This window comes from Camellia sinensis, chromosome 1, assembly GCF_055761805.1.
Source record: "Camellia sinensis isolate YWXY chromosome 1, ASM5576180v1, whole genome shotgun sequence".
Lineage (NCBI taxonomy): Eukaryota > Viridiplantae > Streptophyta > Magnoliopsida > Ericales > Theaceae > Camellia > Camellia sinensis.
This window is the reverse complement of record NC_138961.1, coordinates 33,565,829-33,591,429: the sequence shown is the minus strand read 5'-3', so window position 1 is coordinate 33,591,429 and position 25,601 is coordinate 33,565,829. Positions and strand designations below refer to the sequence as shown.

The following is a 25,601-nucleotide window of genomic DNA, read 5'->3' as shown; positions in this document are numbered from 1 at the left end:
CCAACAATAATAATTGATAATAATGCATTACCTAACAAAGCCTATAATTAGCGAAATCACAGTATCATTTGGAAAAAGTTTGATCTTAGGTAGACTCTGAAGTTTTGGTCCAATAGCTGCCTCTTTCGATTATAATGATAAAAATATAAAGCGACCAACATAAAATGCAGATTAGCAGATCAAACATACAAGTTTAAAAATGCTCAATCACGCGACGAAGGGACACCAATCCAACCAAAGGAGAAAAGAAGAAAAGGGATCAATCTCAAATTTAATCAATGTGGAGCAGACCAGCTTCCAAATTGGTTTGATAGTGCAGCCTTCCTACTGAAGAAACAATTGCATACTCGCTTACATGTATACAATATAATTATTACAACAATATTTAAGTTGAATAATTTGAACTAAGACATACATGGACACCTAAATACAGGGATTATTATCCTATAAGTTCACACTAAAATTGGCTACAGGCGCAAATTATACATCGACAAATAATGATATATATATATATATATGTAATGAATGGATGAACGAGTAAATAAAATACAAGAATGTCATCTATCAAAAGTGATGAGCGAAGAGAGCTGTACCGAATGGGTGTTCTGATTCTCTCCCTTCTCCAAAGATATCTGCATGGACAATCCAAAATGGGAAATGCAATCATTTGTACAGCTACTGCTGCCAATTTTCATTTTCACTAAAACAACATTCTCTTGTTGGTGCTTTTTTTAATTTTTTAAGACACTCCTCCTTCCGGTACTTTCAAAGAAAACAAATACATATAAAAAGTAGGGGAAGAAAAAAGAAGAATAGAAACAAAGACCCAATAGCCGTGGACGTGGCCCTAGTTTGGAGTCCACGTAAATTTGTGTTCTTGTGTGCTTGATTAGATTCTTGTTTTTATTCTTATTTGTGTTTCATCTTTCACTGATCTTGGTTAGGTGTAACAATTCCTCACAACGATCTCCTAACATAGGTTATTAAAACAGGGCAACAAGTCACAAGTGCGGAAATACCAAAATACCTTTGCTCCAAATTCGGAGTCAAGTGGTTAGTGTCTAGTACTTATCAGGATCCACACTACCCAACTATCATTTTTCATCAAATAACATGGCCCGTAGCGCTTAACAAGATGGCACGACAAATGTCAAAGTATTTAACATGAGAATAGCTACTTCATTTTTCATGCCTTTTATCCTTTTCCAGGCAGCCACACTGAATTCTGGAAAGTGAAAATCTGCAGTATCATCCTTTATAACTTTTCAAATGAATATAGCCCCCATTCCTTCAATGCACGATAACAAAAATATAGCCAGCAAGACATTTCAAACAATATGAGACCATAAAAGGAAGATCCCATCCTTTAAGACATACCCTCTAGAGTGAATAATTTATGAAGATGTATTAATTTACCAAGAGAAGATCTTCATCAGTTCCAAAGGATTTGCGAGCTTCTTCTAGGCGCTTTGATGTGACCTTCTCATGTTTCCTGCACAATCATCCAAAGTGGAATCTACAATAAACAAAACTAATTGCTCAAGCAAAGATTTGCACAAATTGTAAAACTCAGTGCATTATGGAATGGTGAAGTTTCACAACATAGTGAACTTCTGGTTAAGATGCCTCTTTTAATGAGATTTCGCACAAAGCTTCACGCTTACTAGATTTCTTCAAATGGACCCAAAACATTTCAAATTTAAATGTGCATGCACGTGTAGACACACATCCTGGGGAAGAAAAAGACTAGTTTCCAACCTTTTCACTGTATTTTCTCAAATTAACTAACACACATTGAGAAGCATTCACTAAAGGATTCCACAACTCTTTTACTTAATCAACATGCTTCAAACATTAGATGATGCAGGTGTTAATTATCTTCTTATGACCAAAAAAAAAAAAAAAAAAAAAAGAACTAAAAAAAAGAGGCAGCTCTGTTTTTTGTTTTTTCCAATGTTTGTGGATAGTGATGTTTAAAGGAGAGGGAAAACAAGTGATGTACCCAGAGCTCGCTGGATCTCTAATCTCAAACTCATCTGTCAGAGCATCATAGCCACATATTACAACATAGTGACCTACAGAAGATTATAGTCCAGTTAGTAACAGATACAGATGTGGCATGCACAATGAATATATGGGGTTACTGGCCATGAACTCAAATATGAGATAGTATTAGTGGCAGTGAGAGGACTAGAAATAAATAATTTGGAGGAGAAAAAATGAGACAAACACAAGATCATGTTCAACAGTTACTTCATTAAATCAGAAACAGTTAAACCCACACATTCATCTGCCCCTTCTTCTCCTACAACTCCAACTGCTCCAAAATGAGTTATTTGTAGTTCATAAACAATAACGAAGTTCTCGAATTTCAACATTCCACCAACTATATATATATACAAGTCACAATAACAATCTACATCAACTTGGAAATCCAATCAATATGTTGTTCAAAGTGAGCAATTTATTTTGTCAGATTTTTCATCTTGTGTTTGATGAAAAGGAGATGACCCTTCGTCTGATCCAGGGCAAATGGTACAGCAATAAGTGAGAGAATGATACACAGTTCTTTTTGACATACAAAGGTACAATGCCAATTTTCAAGTGCATAAACATGAGAGGTAAAAGCATCAGTACCCACCAGTGTAGCCTGAGCTGCCACTATAGAAGCCAGAAACCCAAGCATCCTCCAGCCAAGACTGACTGCATAAAAAAGGAGTTGAAAACCAAAAAAAAAGAAAAGAGGAGCATCACTTAAATTTCACATAATGGCATCTAAACAAAGATTTCATTATTTTGAAAATAGAATTGAAGCATTTAGCTATAACCCACCCAATACAATAGCATAAACCAAAATGTTTAAAGGGTGTAAAAAAAGTCCAGAAGGTCACCATAGTGCGTTACAATAAATACATGTTAAAGAGAATTGCTTTATGCTACTTCCTTTTCTACCACACAGAAGGAGAGAGAGTTTTCACAACTGAAAGACAGAGTACCTGAGCACAAGGGAAGAATGATATCACAACTATACCTTAATTTATACTGGTCAACTAAAGCAATTGCAATATATTTTCCTGACAAGATCAAGAGAGAGATTTCTTCTCCACTAATTGACCTGCACTGTAAAAACAGGAGGTTCATTTTCTTGCTTAAATAGACTACAAAACTAACACATGGATAAGAACATTTAATTCAGCTATAGGAATTTAACCACCACCAAGATTTGCAGGCTATCAACAAATTAATGTGTTCTCCTCCCTCTTTGCAGGAATGTAGAAGGGAAAAAAGATTAGGCATGATTTAATTGTCAGGAGCAGCCATCAAGATTTGATACATGAAGATTTGATTCATGACACTACAACATAAAGCAGCTTAACAATTGACAAGAATAATCTAATACTTTGACGCAGAAAAGAGAACTTCATAGCTTACAAAGAGAGTTCTATCTCTTTTCCTCTCTCCCTGTGGTGCTCTAAGACAACAAAAAGTTTCTTCAAAAATTAAACTTCTGTTACTTATAAACCCATGTATGGCTCAATAACCATAGTGAGAAAGCTAAATGACCAGCTTGGGGATCATGCACCTGACAAGTCAAGTGGTCAATCATCCATATGGCCTCCCTTAGACATAAATCAGTAGTATTTAACCCTCTTAAGACCTAATAATCATTGCATAAGTAACTACTTCGTGAAGCGGATACAAAAGTAGAGTGGGAGCAAGAGCATTCGTGTTCATACATATATACACATGCACTTTTGTATATGTTATAGTTAATACATAGTGTCAAGCATTTTTTAAAATTTTCATGCTTTAATTGATTGTAATAGTGGCTAATATTTATTGGATTAATATAGGAATGTTATCTGTGTACGCATTTATTAATAGTGACCAAGCAGCTTGATTTATTAACAAAAAAATAAAAAAAAAAATTAGTGACTAAGCAGCTTGGCAGTAAGAGCAATTTATTTTGATGATAGATTTTAATCTCCCAAAAGTATTGCCCCTTTTTTTACATTTTTTTGTGCCCATTTTAGTTATTAAAAACAAAAACCAAAATATAGATTTACTCTTATTTATTTGTTTGTTTTGATAAGTAAGACTGATGTAAAACAAATTAAAAAACTAGGGCCCAGGGATGTCTACAACAGGTATTGTGATGGTTTGTGGGTAGGAACAGATTTCTAGGGTTAGGGTTTTTAAGAGATAGAAGAGAATTTCTAGGTTTTTCATATGGAAAAGATGAGTTTTGGTTTGATTTTCATAATTTGCAGGTTGCTGGATAATATTTTGGTCACTGTTTCAATTCTTGTAGAAGACAACTTTACATCTTTTATGCTATGCTAGATTCTATTGGGGTGTGTGTATCATCTCTCTTACAGAAAGTTTTGCACTTGGCGGCCAATGACAGGTTCAAATAGAGTTCGGTTCAGAATTTGTGGAGAATATGCGAATTAGAGCATGATTGCCCCCTTGATGGCAGGATTATTAGAAATAGAAAGTACTCTATGAATTTCATATGTAAGGCTTGACTTGAAAGTGAACTATCTATTATCAAACAATTAACTTTCAACTCAAGTATAAACCCAAGGGGTTTGCCTGGTGGCAATATGCCTTGTGTCTTGAGGGTGTGCTCCATCCAAGGTTTAGGGATCGAAACAATTCCTTGGGACCATCGAATTGGGAAAAAACTCTTGAATTAACTATGGTGCACTTGTGGAAAACTCTTTGCCAAGGGCCTGTGCACCCCCAAGGATTAGTTGTGTTTTGATCCAGACACCCTGTGCCAATTAAAAAAAAAACTCTCAACTCAAGTACTTACTTTCATTTCACAATAATTTTTCTTTTGACAAGTAAATTTGTCAAGAAAACAAATACCGTCTACTGATTATATATTAAAGAATAGAGGTTGAGTTTGCTTGCTTCTAGGGACATAGCCATGAATTTCTGTTTTCCCTTTCCTTTGTTTTAAGTGAAAAAGTCAAAATTTTACTTTTTGAATCAAAATAAGTTCATCAAAGATGCTCACAGATTTACCCCACATGCAATATGCCCATTGAGTCAGAGCTACCACTGAGCCTGGAGATAATTTGGGAGAAAAGGAGGGGAGAGGAAAATATTTTACATCTAGAAGCAATAAGGCTATCACAAATATTGAGTGATTTAGAGAAACTATAATTCTAAGATTGTGAAACCAATTTAATTATTGTAACTGCAAAACCTCAAAAGTAGCACTCAACAAAAGAATTAACCAAAGCCACAATTGTAATATAACATCCCTTGTTATTATGATTTTTTTTTTATAAGCAAAGTTCTATAATTACGGCACCACCTGTATACAAAAAGATATAGACAAAAACCCTTTGTTATTATAAAAGCATTATTTAACGGAATCCTACAGACAATCATCTAAGCTCTTCACCCTCAAATGATATTTTTGATAAGCAAAGTTCTTTAACTGCGGCACTAAGGGTTGCACCTTATACAAAATGATATAGGCAAAAACCTCCCTTGTTATTATAATAACATTATTTAATGGAATTCCTATAGATAAACATAAAAACTCTCCACCCTCCATCGAATAATAGATTGTACCTGTATATTCATTCCACCTTCCAGTGCTTTTTGAAATAGCATATCTACTCTCACTAGGTCATTAGGCAATTGCTCCTGCAGAACCCAATATCCATGAGTGTTGTAACCATAGGTCACAAGAAGCTAAAAAATACATCAAGCAAAAGAACAACATGCATCACAGCAAAGTCCAAAAGTCCAAATACACTCAGCAAAGGCAACCCTACTCAATAAAAACCTCATTGCCAACTTCTGGACCAGTACAAAAAGTCTGTGCCATTCAGAATTCAGAGTCTTTATTAAACAATATTTTCTTCTTCCTTCTAATTTTCATATTTTATTTCCCTTCAGGATATACTTAACGCAGATTTTCAAACAAATCTAAATCGTACAATTTACTATTCAGCTACTGGTTTGACTGAACATGACAAGATGATTAACATACAACACAGTTGCTGAGAGATGCATGTACCATTACATTATATTCAACATGGAGAATTTGAAAGAAAACAAGCATGTCAAGCACAGTGACAATATATATACATATATTTCAGAATGTCCTCATAAATAGAAACTACCTATTATCATCAGGGGAGGAGGCCACTTCCAAACAGGAGGACACAACATTAGGCACCAAATCAAGCATGCACGAAATCTTCAAAGTTTTCTCAACACCAAAACATATATAATATAACCATATATCTCCCATCATCAGTAATGACCAATATAGACTCGTAATGTGATATAGACTCAACATGATATAAACTAGAATGATGAAACTTGTATATTATTAGGTGAGCACCACTGCCTAAAAACAGCATTCAGATGATAATCTTTAAAGACTGCATGTTCCACATCATACATAATGGAAAACATATAACTAAAATTCCAATAAACAGACGAACATCAACAAAGTAATACGAAAATTATGTGCAGCCTCTGACAAGAAACCACACAAGACAAATAGGTAATTGATGGAAACGATAACCATTTATGGGACAGGGCATCACCTTGTAAAATGTCTCCACAGAAAAATTTGGGTTTGCTCCTAAAGTTACTGTGAAGTAAGAAAAATGAACAGAGAAATTCTGCAGCAAGTAAGCCAAATCAACAGTCCAAATGCTGCAAACAACATGTCATCAAAATAAGATTATCAGAAAAGATTCACATTCACATTAATATGAAGCAATAGATTCACATGAATGACATAATCTCTTATACCAAGATGCAGCCTTTCATAATATAAATAGAACAACATCCATATCATGATCAACAACCATTCCTAGTCACAAAATAGTTATGGATGGAAATTCAAAGAAATCAAGGAGACTGGTCTTTGCATGTTATTTATACACCAAAAATTTTCAAGTGTTGGCAAACAGAAAATGATGAATCTTTGAGCTTCAACTTCATTGTTGGCATGCTAAATTTGCATTGACTCTAATGATTGAGATTTCCTAGCTTCCAAAAAAAAACTGTGTTGATCTATGTAACATAGACATGGACAGCAACATGGATACACCACCGTATGCAAACACATGGTAAATCCTAAAAAATGAACATGGCGACTGCAGACACAATGCATAATATCATTATATATTTATGTTGTTATGCATATTATTCATATTTAATAAGCGGAATAGATTCTATATTAACAGAACAACAGAACTTCCATTCAATGTTCCTATTTAGAGCAATTTAACTGAAACTGTATAACAAGCAATATCGGAAAAAGATAAAATCCTAGATTTCTGAAAAAGAAGGCACCTAGTTGTGTTGCAGAGTTCCCCCAGTTCCTGAATATCGCAGTTACCAATGCCAAGGGTTCTCAAAACCATCAAAACGCAAGCAAGACCACAATCCCATGTGCATTGCTGGTTTATGAGTGGTACCTGTAAGCAAAAACATGCCCTGATCAATTTAAAGAAAAAAAGAAAAAAAAAAGGAAAAGAAAAGAAGTAATCAAACTAAGAATTCCTTCTACCAGCATATATATGTTTTACCTACATGCATTTGATTTTGTAGATCATTCCACAATGGTCTTTTGCAAACTTAAAACACGCAGTGCCACATATCAAATAAAAAGGATTGATTGGAATCATATGGACTTACTTCAATGAAGTGTGAGTGAGGCAGGACTGCATCATTGTATTTATCATTAATCAATGACCGTTCAAATGAATAGGCTTCAACTGCAGTCGAGTGATCCCCATCTGGTCCTCGACCATTTTCTTCTTCCGTTTTCAAAAATTTATTAAGAATAATATACAAAGGCCACATCAGCAACCAAACTAACCAATGTATTTTTCTAGGGCACTAAAATTCAGACACAAAGCTCTTCTCTGAGCAATAACATGTGCAGCAGGCCTTGTCTTCTTCTTGTCGAAAATTATTTATGGAGTGCCATTTGTTGTACCTGGTGTGGTTCAGACATACAATGTCACAAACAATAAGAAACTGGGATGACAAAATAGTAATTTCACACTTATAAAAACAATATAACTAGACCAAACCAAATACATTAGGCAACCAACTCATTCAGTATAATAAGACAATTCAAATAAACCAGGCACTCAACCACCACAAGAAAGACAAGTGGGGAAGCCAAAGATTCTAGGTAAAGTTTGGTTGGATCATATATTATATTATGTACATCACAACATAACTTACATGGGACTTGCCGAAAAAACATAACTTTCACAGACTCACATTTTAACCTACCCCTCAATCGAAATTAGACTTTCATGTACAGATTGAATTTGTGTGACTAGATTCATACTATTGGTGATCAATGCAGTGATGCTTACTAGAGCATCTCCGATCCTTCACCAATTCTTTCATTAAATCCAAATTTAATGAATAAAGAGCTAAAAGTGAGCTCCAATCATTTCATCAAACTTGTACCAAATCAAGAAAGAGGCAAAATTTTCACCAAAACAAAAATTATTCGAATTAAAAATGGTTAAAACAGGCTTTTATAGTATAAGTTTAGAATTTTTCAAAAATATTTGATGATAAAAAAAAAAGAAAAAAAGAAAAGAAGAGAGTAAGAATTGGAGTGTTCCATTCCATACCCCCATATGAAGCTTCTAACCAAATTTCCACTCAAATTTTGATCAAAAAGAAAGAGTAAGAATTGGATATCCTCTTACCATAACACAAAAATAACTGAATTAAATAAAATTAAAGCAGTACATAATCAAAAATAAATTAACAAAAAGAAGAATTAAAGCATGATCCAACATTTTTTCAATAGAGTATGCGATCGAGTTCGAATGACCAAATTGATTAACCAGATCAACAATTAAGATAGTAATAAACTATAAAATTCGTCAGAATCTGAACCTTTACAGATGTAGAGAAAACCAAATCTATATAAATACATGATTGTACGACATTACATGGCATTAAATTGATGAGAAATAGGCGAAAAGGTAAAACCTTTGGGTTCGACGGCAGAGAAAAACAGGGGTTTGTCGGAGAAGCCAAGTCGCTCGCTCGGTCTTTTTGGGCCTTCCTTTTTTTCCTTTTTTTCGGCTGTACAAAAGAGGAAAAGCTTTTATATATATATATATATATATATATATACTAGCCTATCCCCGTGCTATACACGGGTAATTATAGATATTTTTATTTGTTTTAAATTTTTTTTAATATATAAATTATATTTTTTAAGATTTTTTTCTTATCACTAATCATAATATATGAGACAAGTTGAAAAGGGTATTGCAGTAACTATACACGAATTGTATTTATAATTATTTGTATAAGGGGATTTTAAATGTTGATCAAGAGATTTTAACCAAACCAATAATTGCAGCCATGTGGAAAGATATGTGGATTGAAAAAAATTAATAAATACTGATCAGGAGATTTTGACCAAATCAATAAATGCTGAGTTTTTTAAAAAAAAATAAAAAATTTAAAAAATTTAGATTAGGATATTGAAACTCCCATGGTCTTGGGGGTTAAAAACTCAATTTTGCTTAATATATAGTATAGATATAGATAGATAGATAGATAGATAGATAAATATATCTTTTTATTTTTATTTTTATTTTTGTGTGGTTTCTATTCGGGTATTTTTTTTCAATTTATTTAAGATGGAGTTGTGGGTATCTTTTTTTTTTTAAATTTAATTTATCTGTGATTTCCATTTGTTTTTGATTATTATTATTTAGATAAGTTATGATGTAAGTTAGATATGTGATAGACATGTGAGTTTTATTGATTTAAAGTTTATTTAGATAAACTTTAAAGTTTTTTTTTTTTAGTTTTTTAGTTTTATTTGTTATGTTATAATATAATATATAAAATATAGGTATATATCTACAACTTTAATAGAAAATATTATTTGATTTTTTGGAGAAGAGAAAATGAATGCAAGTTTTAATTTTTTTTTTTTTTGAAAATTTGTGAGAGAGATTAGGAGGGGGAGATTATGAAATATTTTTGTTATTAAATAAATAAATCAGTCAATAGTTTTTTTGAATCTATTTTGTAAATTAAAAATCAATAATTTTGGAAAATTGATTAATTTGTCCCATTAAGTGATTTAAAATTTTGATAGATGTACGGGGAGCAAATATTCAGGCAAACCCGCACTTCTTTCTTCCAAGCTCCGCTTCTATCCGGTCACCTGCGAGCAAATAACGGTGAGCTACCCGGCGGTGTGTGGCCGGAAAAACCCTCCGACGATCAAGTTAGCACACACCTTAGGATAGAGAGAGAGAGAGAGAGAGAGAGAGGAGTGTTTGAGTGTAAGAATTTCCTTACAAAGTGTTTCTGTATCGCGTATGGGGGGCGCAGACATGCTTATATACCCTTCTGCGCCCCAAATCTACTCTCATTGGTCTCTCGACACGTGGCTCTGTTATCCCATCTGTCAGCACAAATCTTGCTATACATCACCTAACCCAACTGCCAGCCCACTATCTCGGCTATCAACGGCCATACTGAACATGCCCAAGTGCAGTTGATGTCGTAGTTTCCTACTACCGGGGTTAATTCCAGCCGTGCTCAACTGTATTCCGGCGAAGCTGAGCGGAGATTGGTAACTCCGGTCAGCCAAAGACCTTCTTGGCCAAGCTCCAAGCACAGACCTTCCTACCAGGTTAAGGTGCGTGCATTACAACCTTACAACGCGTGAGCCGGGGAGCCTCATCTAGACTGTTCCTCCACCTGTCCGGCTTTCGCGGAACCGAGATCAGATAACTCGGTTCCACGTGGGCTTTGCCATTACCGAGCAATATCACGGCCTGATCTTGGAGCCCAACACCTCAGCCCAAATCTGTCCGGCTAACGTCACGGCCCAATCTCATATCATAAATCTCCCTCTCAATTGCTCCTTAATTCCGTCCGCAAAAGCGTGACTGGGATTACTTATCTCGACCGGGACAACACTTCCTCGGTCCTCAGAATGCGAAATGGCGACCGGGCTAGTTGACATTCCTGCCTGCAAACTTGCCCGGTTATACTCCTCGGTTGACGCCCTCTTCTTCAAAAGTAGCTCGGTTGACTCAACTCTTCAACCTGTCTCTTCAGTTCTGACGTCGTCATAAATGGGGACATGTGGCAGGCTGCCATTGGTTCTCGAGCAGCCAACCCGTCGTCTTGCCAGAATTTGAATTTGGGCGGTCTCGTCTCCTCTATAAACATTCCCCCCCTCATCTTCCTTGAGCTCTTACTGACTCACTACCATTCCAAGTAACCCAGAGCTCTTGCCTCTCCTCTGCCATTCCTGAACTCGCGCTCAAAGAAGAAGCAGCTACTGCTCCATATTGGTAAGCCCTCCAACTCTTGTTATTGTTATTTTCCTTGATATTTCACACAATAGGGCAATAAAACGTAGTTCTTAGGACATAGGCCATAGAAATCGTCCCAAACCTCCCACTGTTCATGGTGTTCTTCATTTTCACTGATGAACTTCGAAGAACTGGGGCGGACCGGGCTCCAGGTCTTCGTTTGATCCAAAAAACCATCCCGACCGAGCAAATAACCTGTTAGACTTAACCATAGCAAGAACCGGGATAACTAAGGTCTTGGCCGCTCAACCGGGCTAAAATCTGGTCTGCTTGGGCGGCCGAGCTCCTTGGTTAGCCTCTACGACCGAGGTGGTTTGGCACTCTAGACGACCGAGCTAAAGTCAAGCTTACTTTGCGCAACCGCGCTTCCTCTTACACTTGCCCTCCTTTTCCTGCAGAGTCGAAGGGGACCACTGACCATTCCTGAGGCTCCCAAAGACTGAGCAGCCACAAATCACCTGACAGTGCCAAACCACAGCCGAGCTAATTTAGCCGGTCGTAAATGGGGAAATTCCGCTTCCTCGTAGATACTCCGGCTGCCTTGTCCGTGTTCAGGGAGGATTACGGCATCCCGGCCGACGTCCACCTTGAGCTTGTAGAAGAGCAAACAACGCCTTGGGGCAGATCAGAACAATGCCCCTTCACCGTGCTATCTATCATCGAAGGAGGGCTCCGCTTCCCACTCAACCCACTTATCACCGAGTTCTTCCACCGCACCGGGCTGGCACCCACACAAGTGTCCACCAACACTTACCGAATTATCAACGGCGTCCATGAACTGAACAACCGGCTAGGCACCAACTTAGGTTTAGCCGAGATATTAAGGCAATACACGATGGGTCACATCGGTGACGACCTAGCCTATTATTTAAAAATCAGACCGGGCAAGGAGAAAATTGTAACCAGCACTCCGGATAAAGACTTGCACGACGATGATTTTTTCTGGGTGTCGGGCAATTACGAAACAGCCGACGTACCGGGCTGGTTTATAAGCAAGAACTTCGGTTCCTCATGTAAGCCACTCAAACTTGCTCGGTCAGCCTACCTTCTTTATTCTATAATTAACCAGTTTTCTTGTTTCTTTTGCAGCAATCCAAGCCTTGCAAGCCAACTACCAATTTCCCAACATAGAGGCAATTCGGACCGTGCTCCGCTATCGCCACTGAGATTGCAACGAGCTGCTCGGTTACACTCCAACCTACAGATACTCAGCTCCACGTCGGAGTAAACTTACAGACTTTCTCCGCGCTCCAACTCCTCCTCCAGACCCAAATCTGCCAGACGTTTCGCTAATCCGGCTGACCGAGGAACAAGAGATGGCTAAAAGAAGCCGCATCAAGAATCTCCTCACAGCCACATCCGCTGAAATACCAAGCATTACTCTCCCGTTTCATGCTGCTGGTCAATCCAGCAGCCCTGTGGTTGTCCTGGCATCTCCAGCTGCCGGGCAATCCAGCCAACCCCGCCGGGCAGGCAAAAGACCTCGCGTAGATCCAACTGCCGAGCTGGTTGCCGAGCTAACAACCGAGCAGCCCACCAACACTGCTGATCCCATTCCACTATGGCTGTCGCAGCTCAAGCACTGGGGCCAAGATATCCCGACAAATGCTTCTGTCAAGGGCAATAAGGAGCACTTGTTGGCCTTTGACCTCTCAAAAGCTCTCTTGTTGCCAAGTGACGTGGTTGGCAGCGATCACGTCCCTAACACCCGGTTGGTGAAATCAACAGTGAAATCCATGACCAGGGTAAGGATCCAACTTTTACTGAAATTTTACAAGTGTTTGCCCGGTTCCTTCACTAATCAAATTCGTTCCTTACAGGCTATCCAAAAGCAGCATCTGGTAATGGAACACATCCACAAACTTCGGCAAAAGGCAAATGACACAGCCAGCCAAGTCCAGAGCCTCCAAGTCGAGCTTGGCCGGGCAAAAGCATCTCTCCAAATCGCCAATGCTGACAACAACAGGTTTCACGGTCAGCTTGACGAGGCCGAAAAGAAGCGTGATGAGCTCCAGGCCGAGCTGGACGCTCTGAAAAAGTCAAGGAAGAAGGACTGCCGAGATGCAAACAACGTCGGCTTCCTAGAAACCGAGGAAAGCTACAAGAAGCAGGTCTTCGCTACCCAAGACATCTATTTCAAAGCGGGTTGGAAGTCTGCCTGCGAGCATCTCGGTCAGGGTCCTGATACTGACGTCTTTGCCACCCCGCCGCCTGCTTCCCTGCCGGCCTACCTCGTTCCATATGCCAATGACGTCTTCAGTGCATTGCAGGCTGAGGCCGAGGAAGGGCTTGAAAAGGAAGAGGCCGGGGAAGATACTGACGGAGAGGAGCAACCAGAACAGGAGCAGCCCGACCGAACTGAGCCCGGTGTTAAGACCGATCTCCCGCAGTAAACTTGGAGACAACTCCGAATGATGAATTCACCAATCTCTCCCCCTTAGCTTAGTTTTCTTTTTTTCTATTGTTTTTTTTTTTTTGCTTTGCACATGTAACTGGGCTCTTTGCTCCTCCTTTTGTATTAACTTTCTATCAATGAAAAGCTTTAATTTCATCAAGTCGGTGGGAACAACAAAGTTGAACAAATCACTAATTCTTTCAACCGGACTAAACCATCATGGTTGAGCATGCCTGAACTGAACAAAACATCTTGTATAACTGGAATACACCATCTCGGTTTTAATTCTGATAGAATTGAACAAAACATCAACTCCCTCAACCGGAGTAGGGCATCTCGGTTGGAATCTCTGAGTCGAACAAACCATTAACTCCTTCAACCGGAGTAACTTATCTCGGTTGGAATCCTTGAGTTGAAACCATCAACTCCTTCAACCGGAGTAACTCATCTCGGTTGGAATCTCTGAGTTGAACAAACCATCAACTCCTTCAACCGGAGTAACTCATCTCGGTTGGAATCTCTGAGTCGAACAAACCATCAACTCCTTCAACCGGAGTAACTCATCTCAGTTGGAATCTCTGAGTCAAACAAACCATCGACTCCTTCAACCGGAGTAACTCATCTCGGTTGGAATCTCAAGTATTCAAAGCAATCAATCAAAATGCCAAGGCAAAGAAAACACTTCTATATATTGACAAAAAGAATTACATTCTGAAGTGTAAGGCAAAAAATTCCTTTGCCCAAAAAGACAACAAAAGCTAGAAATAGTACAGTTTGAGATTGGCCGCATTCCATGGCCGCGGGATTGCTCTACCATCCAAATCCTCCAAGTGGTATGCCCCCTTGCCCGCCAGACCGGTTACCTTGTAGGGTCCTTCCCAATTTGCACTTAGCTTGCCTTCTCCTAGCACCAGGGTATTGCCCATAACTTTCCTCAAGACCCAATCACCCACCTTGAACGGTCTAGGGTGCACCGTCTTGTTGTACTTCTGGGAGAGCTCTTGCTGGTAGGCGGCCACATGGATAAGAGCCTTTTCCCGGCGCTCTTCCACCAGATCTAATTCCAGAGCAATGGCCTCGGTGTTTAACTCGGGCTCAAAACTTTCACTTCTAAGAGTGGGCATGCCAACTTCCAATGGACTGACCGCCTCCATGCCATAAGCCAAAGCAAATGGAGTTTCCCCAGTCGACCTCCGAGGGGTTGTACAGTATGCTCAGAGGACGCTGGAGAGTTCCTCAGCCCACTTTCCCTTCACCTTCTCCAGCCGTTTCTTCAGCCCGTCAAGAATGGTCTTGTTCGATGCCTCGGCTTGACCGTTGGATTGTGGGTAAGCCGATGTGGAGTTGTAGAATTCAATCTTGAAATCTGTACAAAACCCTCTGAATAGGCGACCGTCAAACTGGGTGCCGTTATCAGAGATCAAAATTTTGGGGACGCCGAACCGTGTTACCACATTCTGCCAGACAAACCGTTTCACGTCTTTCTCCTTAATTGTTGCCAAAGGCTCAGCTTCAACCCACTTGGTGAAATAGTCCGTTGCCGTGATGAAGAATTTGTGGTTGCTTGGTGCTGTTGGGAGCGGTCCCACTATATCTAACCCCCACATTGCAAAAGGCCAAGGGCTGGTGAGGCGAAGAAGTTCTCTGGCCGGCTGGTGGATTTGATGTGCAAACTTCTGGCACTTTTCACACTTGCAAACATATTTCTGGGCGTCGGCTTGCATTCACGACCACCAATAGCCTTGTGAAATAGCTCGGTAGGCCAAGGACCTGCCCCCAATGTGACTGCCATAGATGCCTTCGTGAATTTCATACAGGAAGGTTTCCACGCTACTCGGGTGCACACACTTCAGATAAGGACCAGTGAAAGACTTTTTGTACAAAACGCTTGAAGGAGAGAGCCAAAACCACTCTGACTTTACACGCACTTTGTGTGCTTCCTTCTTGTCGGTTGGAAGAGTCCGTTCTTTGAGAAAAACGATGATAGGGTCCATTCAGGAAGGACCTAGCTCGGCGCAGAATACTTCCGTCTGCCCGGTTTCTTCAATACTGGGTCTCGGTAGGAATTCAATCAAAAGAAGGTTGGGAAATAAGCGGTCGGGCCAGGCTAGCCAGCTCATCTGCCCGGTCATTTTCTTCTCGGCCGATCTATTGGACCCTGATCGCCTGGAATCACTTGATGTGGTCCTTGACCAAAGCTTGGTACTTTATCATTCTGTCATCCTTTGCCGGGTAGACCCCAGAAACTTGGTTAACCACAAGCTGGGAATCACTGTAAACCATTAACTCTGACACCTGCATCTGAAGCGCGCTCTTGAGACCGGCCAAAAGCGCCTCGTACTTGGCCTCATTGTTGAATGCTGGGAAGCCAAGGGTGATAGAGTGTTCAATTGTCAACCCGTCTGGTGATATCAAAACTATACCTAGCCCGGCGCCGTGACGGTTCGAGGCTCCATCAACAAAAAGTTTCCACATTTTCCCCACGAAGAGCTTCCAGCATTCTGAGGGGTCCTGAGAGGCTTGAAGGTTGATGGGGTCACGACTGCTCGGCTGTTCGGTTTCAAGTTCTGTGTTGATTGGTTCCAATTCAGTCACCCTTGATGATTCGGCACCGGACTCAACAAGTTGATCTGCAATGCTCAAGTCCGTAGGCGAATCACCAGGTTGCGGTATTATGCCGACCGCAGGTTCTGAGCTGTGTGGTTCCATTTCTGCCCCCCTTGGTGATGCGGGATCAGACAGAGCAGGTTGGTCGGTGATATTCAACTCCGTCATCGCATTACCGGGTGGTAAAACCGTACAAACTGAGGGTGCTTCAGTGGTGCGCGCAAACTCCGCGTCGCTACCTCCACCAACTGGTTGTATCTCAGGTGGTCTTGCGTGCACCTCATCATCTGCCGTGGTAATATCGACTGGGCATACCGGATGAGTTCCAGGTGAGAATTCGGTGATGAAGTCGGCCAAAGTCTGGGCTTTGATGGCAGTGCGCGGCTGGAACTTCATATCAAACTGTCCCAACTCGACCGCCCACTTAAGAATCCGACCGGAGAAGTCTGCCCGCTCGAATAACACTTTGAGGGGGAACTCGGTCAAGACGATGACGGTATGTGCATGGAAATAGTGCGCCAACTTTCTTGAAGCCATCATTAATGCCAAAGCAAGCTTCTCCAATGGCAAGTATCTTGACTCTGCCGGTAGCAAAGTTTTGCTGACATAAAAGATGGGGAGGTGCTTGATTCCTTCAGCCCGGACAAGCACCGCACTGACTGCATGCAATACGGCCAAATAAAGATAGAGTTCTTCTCCAAGCTCCGGTGTGACCAACAGTGGCGCTGAAGATAGATACTCCTTGAGCTCGGCCAAAGCTCGGTCACACTCTTCATCCCAGGAGAACTTTGATTTTAAGGACTGGAAGAAAGGGCGGCAGCGATCTGATGACCGGCATATAAATCGATTATGCGCGGCGGCCATTCCGGCCAGATGCTGTACGTCTTTCGCCGAGCTAGGCTGTTTTAACTCTTGCACGGCTTGGATTTGTGTAGGGTCTGCCTCGATACCTCGGTTCGTGACTAGGAATCCCAAAAATTTCCCGGATCCCACGCCGAAGGCACACTTAGACGCATTCAGGCGTAGCTTGTGCTTTTTGAGAATGCGGAACATCTCGGCCAAGTTGGACAAATGATCTGCCTGATGCCAGCTTTTAACCACCATATCATTAATGTAAGTTTCCATTGTCCGGCCCAGCAAAGGAGCAAACATCTTGGTCACCATCCTCTGAATAGTTGCCCCGGCGTTCTTTAAACCAAAAGGCATGACTCGGTAGCAAAAGAGTCCCCTTGGTGCAGTAAATGAGGTGATTTCTCGGTCGGGGCCATGCATGGCAATCTGATGATAGCCGCGGTAGGCATCCAAGAAACTTAGCCTATTATGTCCAGCCGTCAAATCCACAAGCTGGTCAATTCTAGGCAAAGGAAAGCTATCTTTCGGACAAGCTCGGTTAACGGTCTTATAATCAACGCAAACCCGCCACTTCCCATTCTTCTTCGGTACCACCACTGTATTTGAGATCCACCGAGGATAGTGCACTTCTTGAATTGCTCGTGCTTCCAGTAAATTCTTGACTTCCTCCGTAACTACCTCGGCGTGATGCAGCGCCGATCTCCTTGTTCGCTGGATGACTGGTTTGGCTCCGGGGAAGACATTGAGATGATGGCAAATAAAACTTGGATCGAGGCCGGGCATGTCGTAAGGCGACCATGCAAAAACTTCGATGTTGGCCATCAAAAATTCAACCATCTCGGTCCGTTCTGTGGCTGTATGGCTTGAGCCGAGCAAGAAGAACTTGTTCGACTGCTCTGTATCAATTCGCACCTCCACCAATTCCTCGACAGCTTTGTCCTCGGCCTTGGTGCCCACATCATCCAAGACACCCTGGTCCTCCGGTCCCTCAATCATTTGAACAAATCCTTTGGCAGCCCGGCTCCCGTTGACTGCCACGAAGCACTTCTTTGACATGACTTGATCGCCCCAAATCTCCTCGATTGCCCCCATAGCCGAGGGGAATCTCATTACTTGGTGAAAAGTCGATGCCACGGCTTGCATAGCGTGAAGCCACCCCCTTCCCAGGATCAAATTGTAAGTAGATGGCACCTGTAACACCCAGAACTCCACCTGTTTGACCACGGATCCCGCTTTGACCGGCAGGATAATCTTTCCCAAAGGCCACTCTGGTTGTGAGTTGAAACCAACCAATGGCGATTTTGCCGGGGCCAGATCCGTATCTCGGAGCTTGAGCTGTTTGAAAGCGTCGTAGTACATGATCTCGACCGAGCTTCCCTGATCGATCAAGATCCGTTTGACTTCAAAATCTTTGACGCGGAGTGTAACTACTAAGGCGTCATTGTGCGGTGTCTGAATGCGCTCCAAGTCCCTTGAGGAGAAACTGATCACATCTTTCGCTTCCGTCTTCTCCCTCTTGAGTGCAGGCTAAACTGACAAAACTTCCCTCATGTGCTCTGCCTTCTTGATCATACCACGGAGCTCGCAAACACGCGCCGGTTCCACTATGCCGTGGATGACATTCACAACCCCTTGAGGAGGTACATCTCGGTCATCCGGTCCCCGCGGATCAACCGGAACCTGATTTGCCTTAGCACCCCCATCAATGTAAAGATCTAGGTGTCCGGCCGCGACTAGCTCTTCCAGGTGTTGCCTCAAAGGCAAACAATCCTCAGTCCGGTGGCCTCACTCCCGATGAAATATGCAACCATACCGCGGATTGTAGCCCTTTTGTCCATCGCCCAACTTAGCAGGAAACCGGACATACTCCTCGTCTCGGATTTCACTAAGTATGCGATAGATTGGAATCTTAAAGACCGTGGTTATACCAGTCCTTGCCTTCAACCTTCTGTTTGCCTCCGCTACGTCATCTCGGGGGTAGTCATCCCGGTTCTTCTGACGTCCTTTACCCTAATTTTTGCGATTCGAGCCACGGTCCGATTCCTCTGCTCGGTCACTTGAGCGGCTGGACTCTTGCCCAACTGCGTGCACTTTGCCTGCTGTTTTCTTGTCTGTTGTTACCGGAGTTGCCTTCACGGTAGATGCTGACGCATCATCCTCGACTCGGATGTGCTCATTGATGCGCTGCATCAGCTGGCCCATGGACGTTGGTTGGTGCATGGTAAGCGAGTCCCGCAGTCTATGTCCGACCGGGAGACCACGCTTGTATTGAGTGATTGCAAGGTTGACCGGGCAATCCAAGATCTCGTTGAAGGTCTCCCAATATCTGGAGTTGTACGCTTTCAATGTGTCGCTTGGTTCCATCTTGACACTCAGTAGGTGATCAACTTCTTTTGGTGTTTTGGTGTTGGTTTTGAAGCGCGTGACAAAGGCTTCGGCCAGCTGATGCCACCTCTCAATACTCCCCTCCGGCAGCCTTTCAAACCACTTCAAGCCCAGTTCGCCCAAACTTGACGGAAAGATGAGGCACATAAGAGCATCATTCCGCCTATGTCCGGCCATGATCTGTCGGAAATGACTTACATGCATGTAGGGATCGGTTTTTTCGTCGTAAAGCGTGAACTTTGGCTGGTGGAAGCCTACCGGAAGTGGTGTTGTTTCTATTTCCAAGAAGAAAGGGGTGGCACTTAACCTTGCCAAATCTGAGTCCACTAGGAGTGGCGTTGCTTGGCGGGGTGGAGGCATTCCGACTTCCTCGCTGGCGTGAACCCCGTAGGATAACCGCTGGAACGCCAGTATCCTCTGAGCTTCCCGCCGGCGAGCCCGCTCCTTTAGGACCGCCCGCAAATCCTCTAAATGAGCGGAGTAAGAGTACCTCGACGTCGTCACCGGACGTGAGGCCCGGTAAGTGCTATCTTGCGCGCTAGACTTCTCTGCATGCACGTCGGAATCACCAACCTGGTAACTTCTGGTAATAGAAATGGACAGAGTGCGTCGCTGACTCTGACCGCCTGAACGGCGGGATGGGGTGCGCTCACTGTGGTCACCCACTCCAGTTACACCCTTCCCTTTGACATGCCGCTTGAGCTCTTTCATCTCCGCCGCCATTCGCCGGATGACGGCGTCTTGGTCCCTCAACTTGTGCTCCAGATGTCTGGCGTGTGACTCTCTCCGCCGCCGATGACCGTCTAGACTCCGCGAATGACCATAACTTCTCCCGCGTTTATCCCACGCTTCCCCCGACTGCCCTTCGGGGAATGTCTCCAAATCCGCCATTGGAAGGATGGCGGGATGTCCCTCTCTCCTTCGGATAAACTCTGGGGTGGCTCCGTCGATGGCAAACAATGGAATCTCATCGTTGTTTGCCATGAACGGTGATCAGATGAGCCTGGAAGACAAGGTTTTGTCTGTCAACTTCCCACATACGGCGCCAATTATACGGGGAGCAAATATTCAGGCAAGCCCGCACTCCTTTCTTCCAAGCTCCGCTTCTATCCGGTCACCTGCGAGCAAATAACGGTGAGCTACCCGACGGTGTGTGGCCGGAAAAACCCTCTGACGATCAAGTTAGCGCACACCTTAGGATAGAGAGAGAGAGAGAGAGGAGTGTTTGAGTGTAAGAATTTCTTTACAAAGTGTTCCTGTATCGCGTATGGGGGGCGCAGACATGCTTATATACCCTTCTGTGCCCCAAATCTACTCCCATTGGTCTCTCGACACGTGGCTCTGTTATCCCATCTGTCAGCACAAATCTTGCTATACATCACCTAACCCAACTGCCAGCCCACTTTGTTGCGAGCACGGAAGCCGGGCAACATTATCTCGGCTATCAACGGCCATACTGAACATGCCCAAGTGCAGTTGATGTTGTAGTTTCCTACTACCGGGCTTAATTCCAGCCGTGCTCAACTGTATTCCGGCGAAGCTGAGCTGGAGATTGGTAATGCCGGTCAGCCAAAGACCTTCTCGGCCAAGCTCCAAGCACAGGCCTTCCTACCGGGTTAAGGTGCGTGCATTACAACCTTGCAACGCGTGAGCCGGGGAGCCTCATCTAGACTGTTCCTCCACCTGTCCGGCTTTCGCGGAACAGAGATCAGATAACTCGGTTCCACGTGGGCTTTGCCATTACCGAGCAATATCACGGCCTGATCTTGGAGCCCAATACCTCGGCCCAAATCTGTCCGGCTAACGTCACGGCCCAATCTCAGATCATAAATCTCCCTCTCAATAGATATACATAAAAAAAATACATAATTATATTATTAAATCATAATTCAAATTTAGATGTTATATCTTTTTGAGATCTATAGCTAAATTCTTATCTTTTTATTTTTTATTTTTGTGTGCAACCATAGTGAGAGGGAGATTTATGGTCTGGAATTGGGCTGAGGTCACGGCCGAGCGGGTTGAGAGCCTAATGGTGCATGGGGCCAAGATGACCGGCGATCCGCCCAGAGATGGGCTGCCAGGACTTGGGCCGGGCAGGAGTTGGGCCAAGTATGTGCCGCCCCAGACCGTAAAGAAGCTGCTCGGCAGGGCAGTGCTCAGTTGGACCGAGCTGCTTGATCAGGCGATGGTGGAGCCAGTCAAGCTGAGTGACTGGCGCCCGGAAAGGCATGGTCAGCCGAGGTAATCGTTCGATCGGCAGGAAGGCCGACCACAGGAGGTGCCCCGGGCTCGGCTTTGCCGAGATGCCGCCTAGCCCGGTCCTCCTTGGGCTTAGCCAGTAAAGTGCTTGGGTACGAAGCACAGCACGGCCGTGGATAGAGTAGCTCGGCTGCCGAGCTCCAGCTGAGAAGGCAGGCAGTTGAGATTAGATGATGTTCAGCAAGATTTACGTCGACAGATGGGATAGCGGAGCCACGTGTCAGGAGATGACTGGGAGTGGATATGGGGCACAGAGGGTATAAAAGCATGTCTGAGCCCCCCATACAAAGGGAGACGAACATTCTGTAAGGAAATTCTTACACTCAAACACTCCTCTCTCTCTCTTTCTCTATCCTAAGGTGTGTGCTAACTTGATCGTCGGAGGGTTTTTCCGGCCACACACCGCCGGGCAGCTCACCATTATTTGCTCGCAGGTGATCGGACATAAACGGAGCTCGGAAGAAAGGAGTACGGGCTTGTCGGAATATTTGCTCCCCGTATAATTGGCGCCGTCTGTGGGAAACTTGACAGACAAAACCTAGTCTTCCAGGTTCATCTGATCGCCGTCCATGGCGAACAACGACGAGTTTCCGTTGTCTGCCATAGACGGAGCCACCCTGGAGTTCACCCGAAGGAGAGAAGGCCCTTTTGCCATCCATCTAATGGCGGACTTGGGGACGCTCACCAGAGGACAGTCAGGAGACGCGCGGGATAAGCGCGGAAGAAGTCATGGTTATTCACGGAGTCTAGACGGTCACCGGCGGAGGAGAGACTCACACGCCAGGCATTTGGAAAATAAGTTGAGGGACCAAGACGCTGTCATCCGGCGAATGGCGGCGGATAGGGGTGTGCATAATACCGCCAAAATCGTCGAAACCGCCAAAATCGCACCGAACCGCACCGCCAAGGCAAATTCGTTATTGTTTGCCAATAGAACAGCCGGTTTTTGGTAAGAAAAATGGCAAATTCTAGTGACACTTTTATCAATCCGCCGGTTTCTATTTTTCTTCCAAACCGCACCAACCCGCACCGCTATTAAATCATATTTTATAAGATTCTAAAAATTCTTTTTTACTTAAGTTTGCTTGTTGTTCTATACCTTAGAATATAGTATTACATTACTGCTCGAGGGGAATTCAAGATGTCAGTAATCTAAAATAAAGTTGGATTCCAATTCACTTTTCAATCTTTTTTTTTTTTTTTTTCTGGCCATGTTGCTACACTTGTTGCATCAGAACAAAGTTTCGCAAGATACTTAACATCACGGTATTTCTCGTCTTTTTTTTACTCTTTGATTTAAGTTTTGTAATTTGAATTATATTTTTTATAAACCGCCAATCCGCCCGAACCGCCAAGGCAAATCCGTCATTATTTGCCAACCGAACCGCCGGTTTTTGATAAAGAAAATGGCAAATTCTAGTGATACTTTTATCAATCCGCCACCCGCCATACGGTTTCTATTTTTCTCTCAAACCGCACCGACCCGCACTGTGCACACCTCTAGCGGCGGAGATGGAGGATCTGAAGCAGCATGTCAAAGGTAAAGGTGTAGCTGGAGTGGGTGACCACAGTGAGCGCACCCCATCCCGCCGTTCAGGCGGTCAGAGTCAGCGACGCACTCCGTCCATATCTATTACCAGAAGTTACCAGGTTGGTGATTCCGACGAGCATGCAGAAAAGTCTAGCGCGCAAGACAGCACCTACAAACCCTCACGTCTGGAAACGACGTTGAGGTACTCTTACTCCGCTCATTCAGAGGATTTGCGGGCGGTCTTAAAGGAGCGGGCTCGTCGGCGCGAAGCTCAGAGAATACCGGCGTTCCAGCGGCTATCCTACGGGGTTCGCGCCAGCGAGGAGGTCGGAATGCCTCCACCCCGCTAGGCAGTGCCACTCTTTGAAGATACGGACTTGGCCAGGCTGAGTGCCACCCTTTTTTCCCCAGAAATAGAAACAACACCGCTTTCGGCAGGCTTCTACCAGTCAAAGTTCACGCTTTATGACGGGAAAACCGATCCTTACATGCATGTGAGCCACTTCCGACAGGTTATGGCCGGACATAGGCGAAATGACGGTCTTATGTGCCTGATCTTTCCGTCAAGTTTAGGCGAGCTGGGCTTGAAGTGGTTCGAGAGGTTGCCGGAAGGGAGCATACAACAGTGGAATCAGTTGGCCGAAACCTTTGTGACGCGCTTCAAAACCAACACAAAAACACCAAAGGAAGTCGATCACTTACTAAGTGTCAAGATGGAACCGAGCGACACACGGAAGGCATATAACTCCAGGTATTGGGAGACCTTCAACGAGATCTTGGATTGCCCGGTCAACCTTGCAATCACTCAATACAAGCGTGGTCTCCCGGTCGGACATAGATTGCGGGACTCGCTCACCATGCACCAACCGACGTCCATGGGCCAGCTCATGCAGCGCATCAATGAGCACATCCAGGTCGAGGATGATGCGTCAGCATCTACCGTGAAGTCAACCCCGGTAGCAACAGACAAGAAGACGGCAGGCAAAGTGCACGCAGTTGGGCAAGAGCCCAGCCGCTCAAGTGACAGAGTAGAGGAATCAGACCGTGGCACGAATCGTAAGAACCGAGGTAGAGGACGTCGGAATGACCGGGATGACTACGCCCGAGATGATGTTGTGGATGCCAACAGAAGATTGAAGGCAAGAACTAGCATCACCATGGTCTTCAAGATTCCAATTTATCGCATACTTAGTGAAATCCGAGACGAGGAGTATGTCCGGTTTCCTGCTAAGTTGGGCGATGGACAGAAGGGCTACAATCCGCGGTATCGTTGCACATTCCACCGGGAGAGAGGCCACCGGACTGAGGATTGTTTGCCTTTGAGGCAACACTTAGAAGAGCTGGTTGCGGCCGGGCACCTAGACCTTTACAATGATGGCGGTGTGAAGCTGAATCAGGCTCCGGTCGATCCCAGGGGACAGGATGACCGAGATGCACCACCACAGGGAGTTATTAACGTCATCCACGGCATCGTGGAACCGGAGCGTGTTTGCGAACTCCGGGGCATGATAAAAAGGCAGAACATATGAGGGAAGTTTTGTCGGTACAGCCTGCCATCAAAAGGGGGAAGACTGAAGAAAAAAACGTGATTAGTTTCACCTCAAGGGATCTAGAGCGTATCCAGACGCCGCACAACGATGCCCTAGTAGTAACACTACGCGTCAAGGAATTTGATGTTAAACGGATCTTGATCGATCAGGGAAGCTCGGTCGAGATCATGTATTATGATGCGTTCAAGCAGCTCAAACTCCGGGAGACAGACTTGGCTCCGGCAACTTCGCCACTGGTTGGATTCAACTCACAGCCGGAGTGGCCCTTGGGAAAGATTATCCTGCCGGTCAAAGCGGGATCCGTGGTCAAGCAAGTGGAGTTTTAGGTATTACAGGTGCCATCTACTTACAATTTGATCCTTGGAAAGGGGTGGGTTCACGCTATGCAAGCCGTGGCATCGACTTTCCACCAAGTAATGAGATTCCCCTCGGCTATGGGGGCAATCGAGGAGATCTGGGGGGATCAAGTCATGTCCAAACAGTGCTTCGTGGCGGTGAACGGCAGCCGGGCTGCCAAAGGGTTCGTGCAAATGATAGAAGGACCGGAAGACCGAGGAGTTCTAGAGGATGTGGGCACTAAGGCAGAGGACAAAGCTGTGGAGGACCTGGTTGAGGTGCGACTCGATATAGAGCGGCCGGATAAG

The 25,601-nt window shown here is 43.7% G+C and overlaps 1 protein-coding gene across 1 annotated transcript; it reads right to left on the bottom strand.

Moving 5' to 3' along the window:
* Positions 1–328: 328 nt before the first annotated feature.
* On the bottom strand, positions 329–9,134 carry LOC114305563 (guanylyl cyclase 1). Its single transcript, XM_028250674.2, has 10 exons — positions 9,013–9,134; positions 7,684–7,987; positions 7,339–7,463; positions 6,582–6,693; positions 5,593–5,667; positions 3,032–3,120; positions 2,642–2,703; positions 2,003–2,075; positions 1,417–1,492; positions 329–632 (listed from the first exon to the last, which is right to left on the bottom strand). Exons 2-10 carry the CDS (start codon positions 7,849–7,851, stop codon positions 558–560), a joined length of 855 nt encoding a protein of 284 aa, XP_028106475.1. The 5' UTR covers positions 7,852–7,987; positions 9,013–9,134; the 3' UTR covers positions 329–557.
* Positions 9,135–25,601: the final 16,467 nt, after the last annotated feature.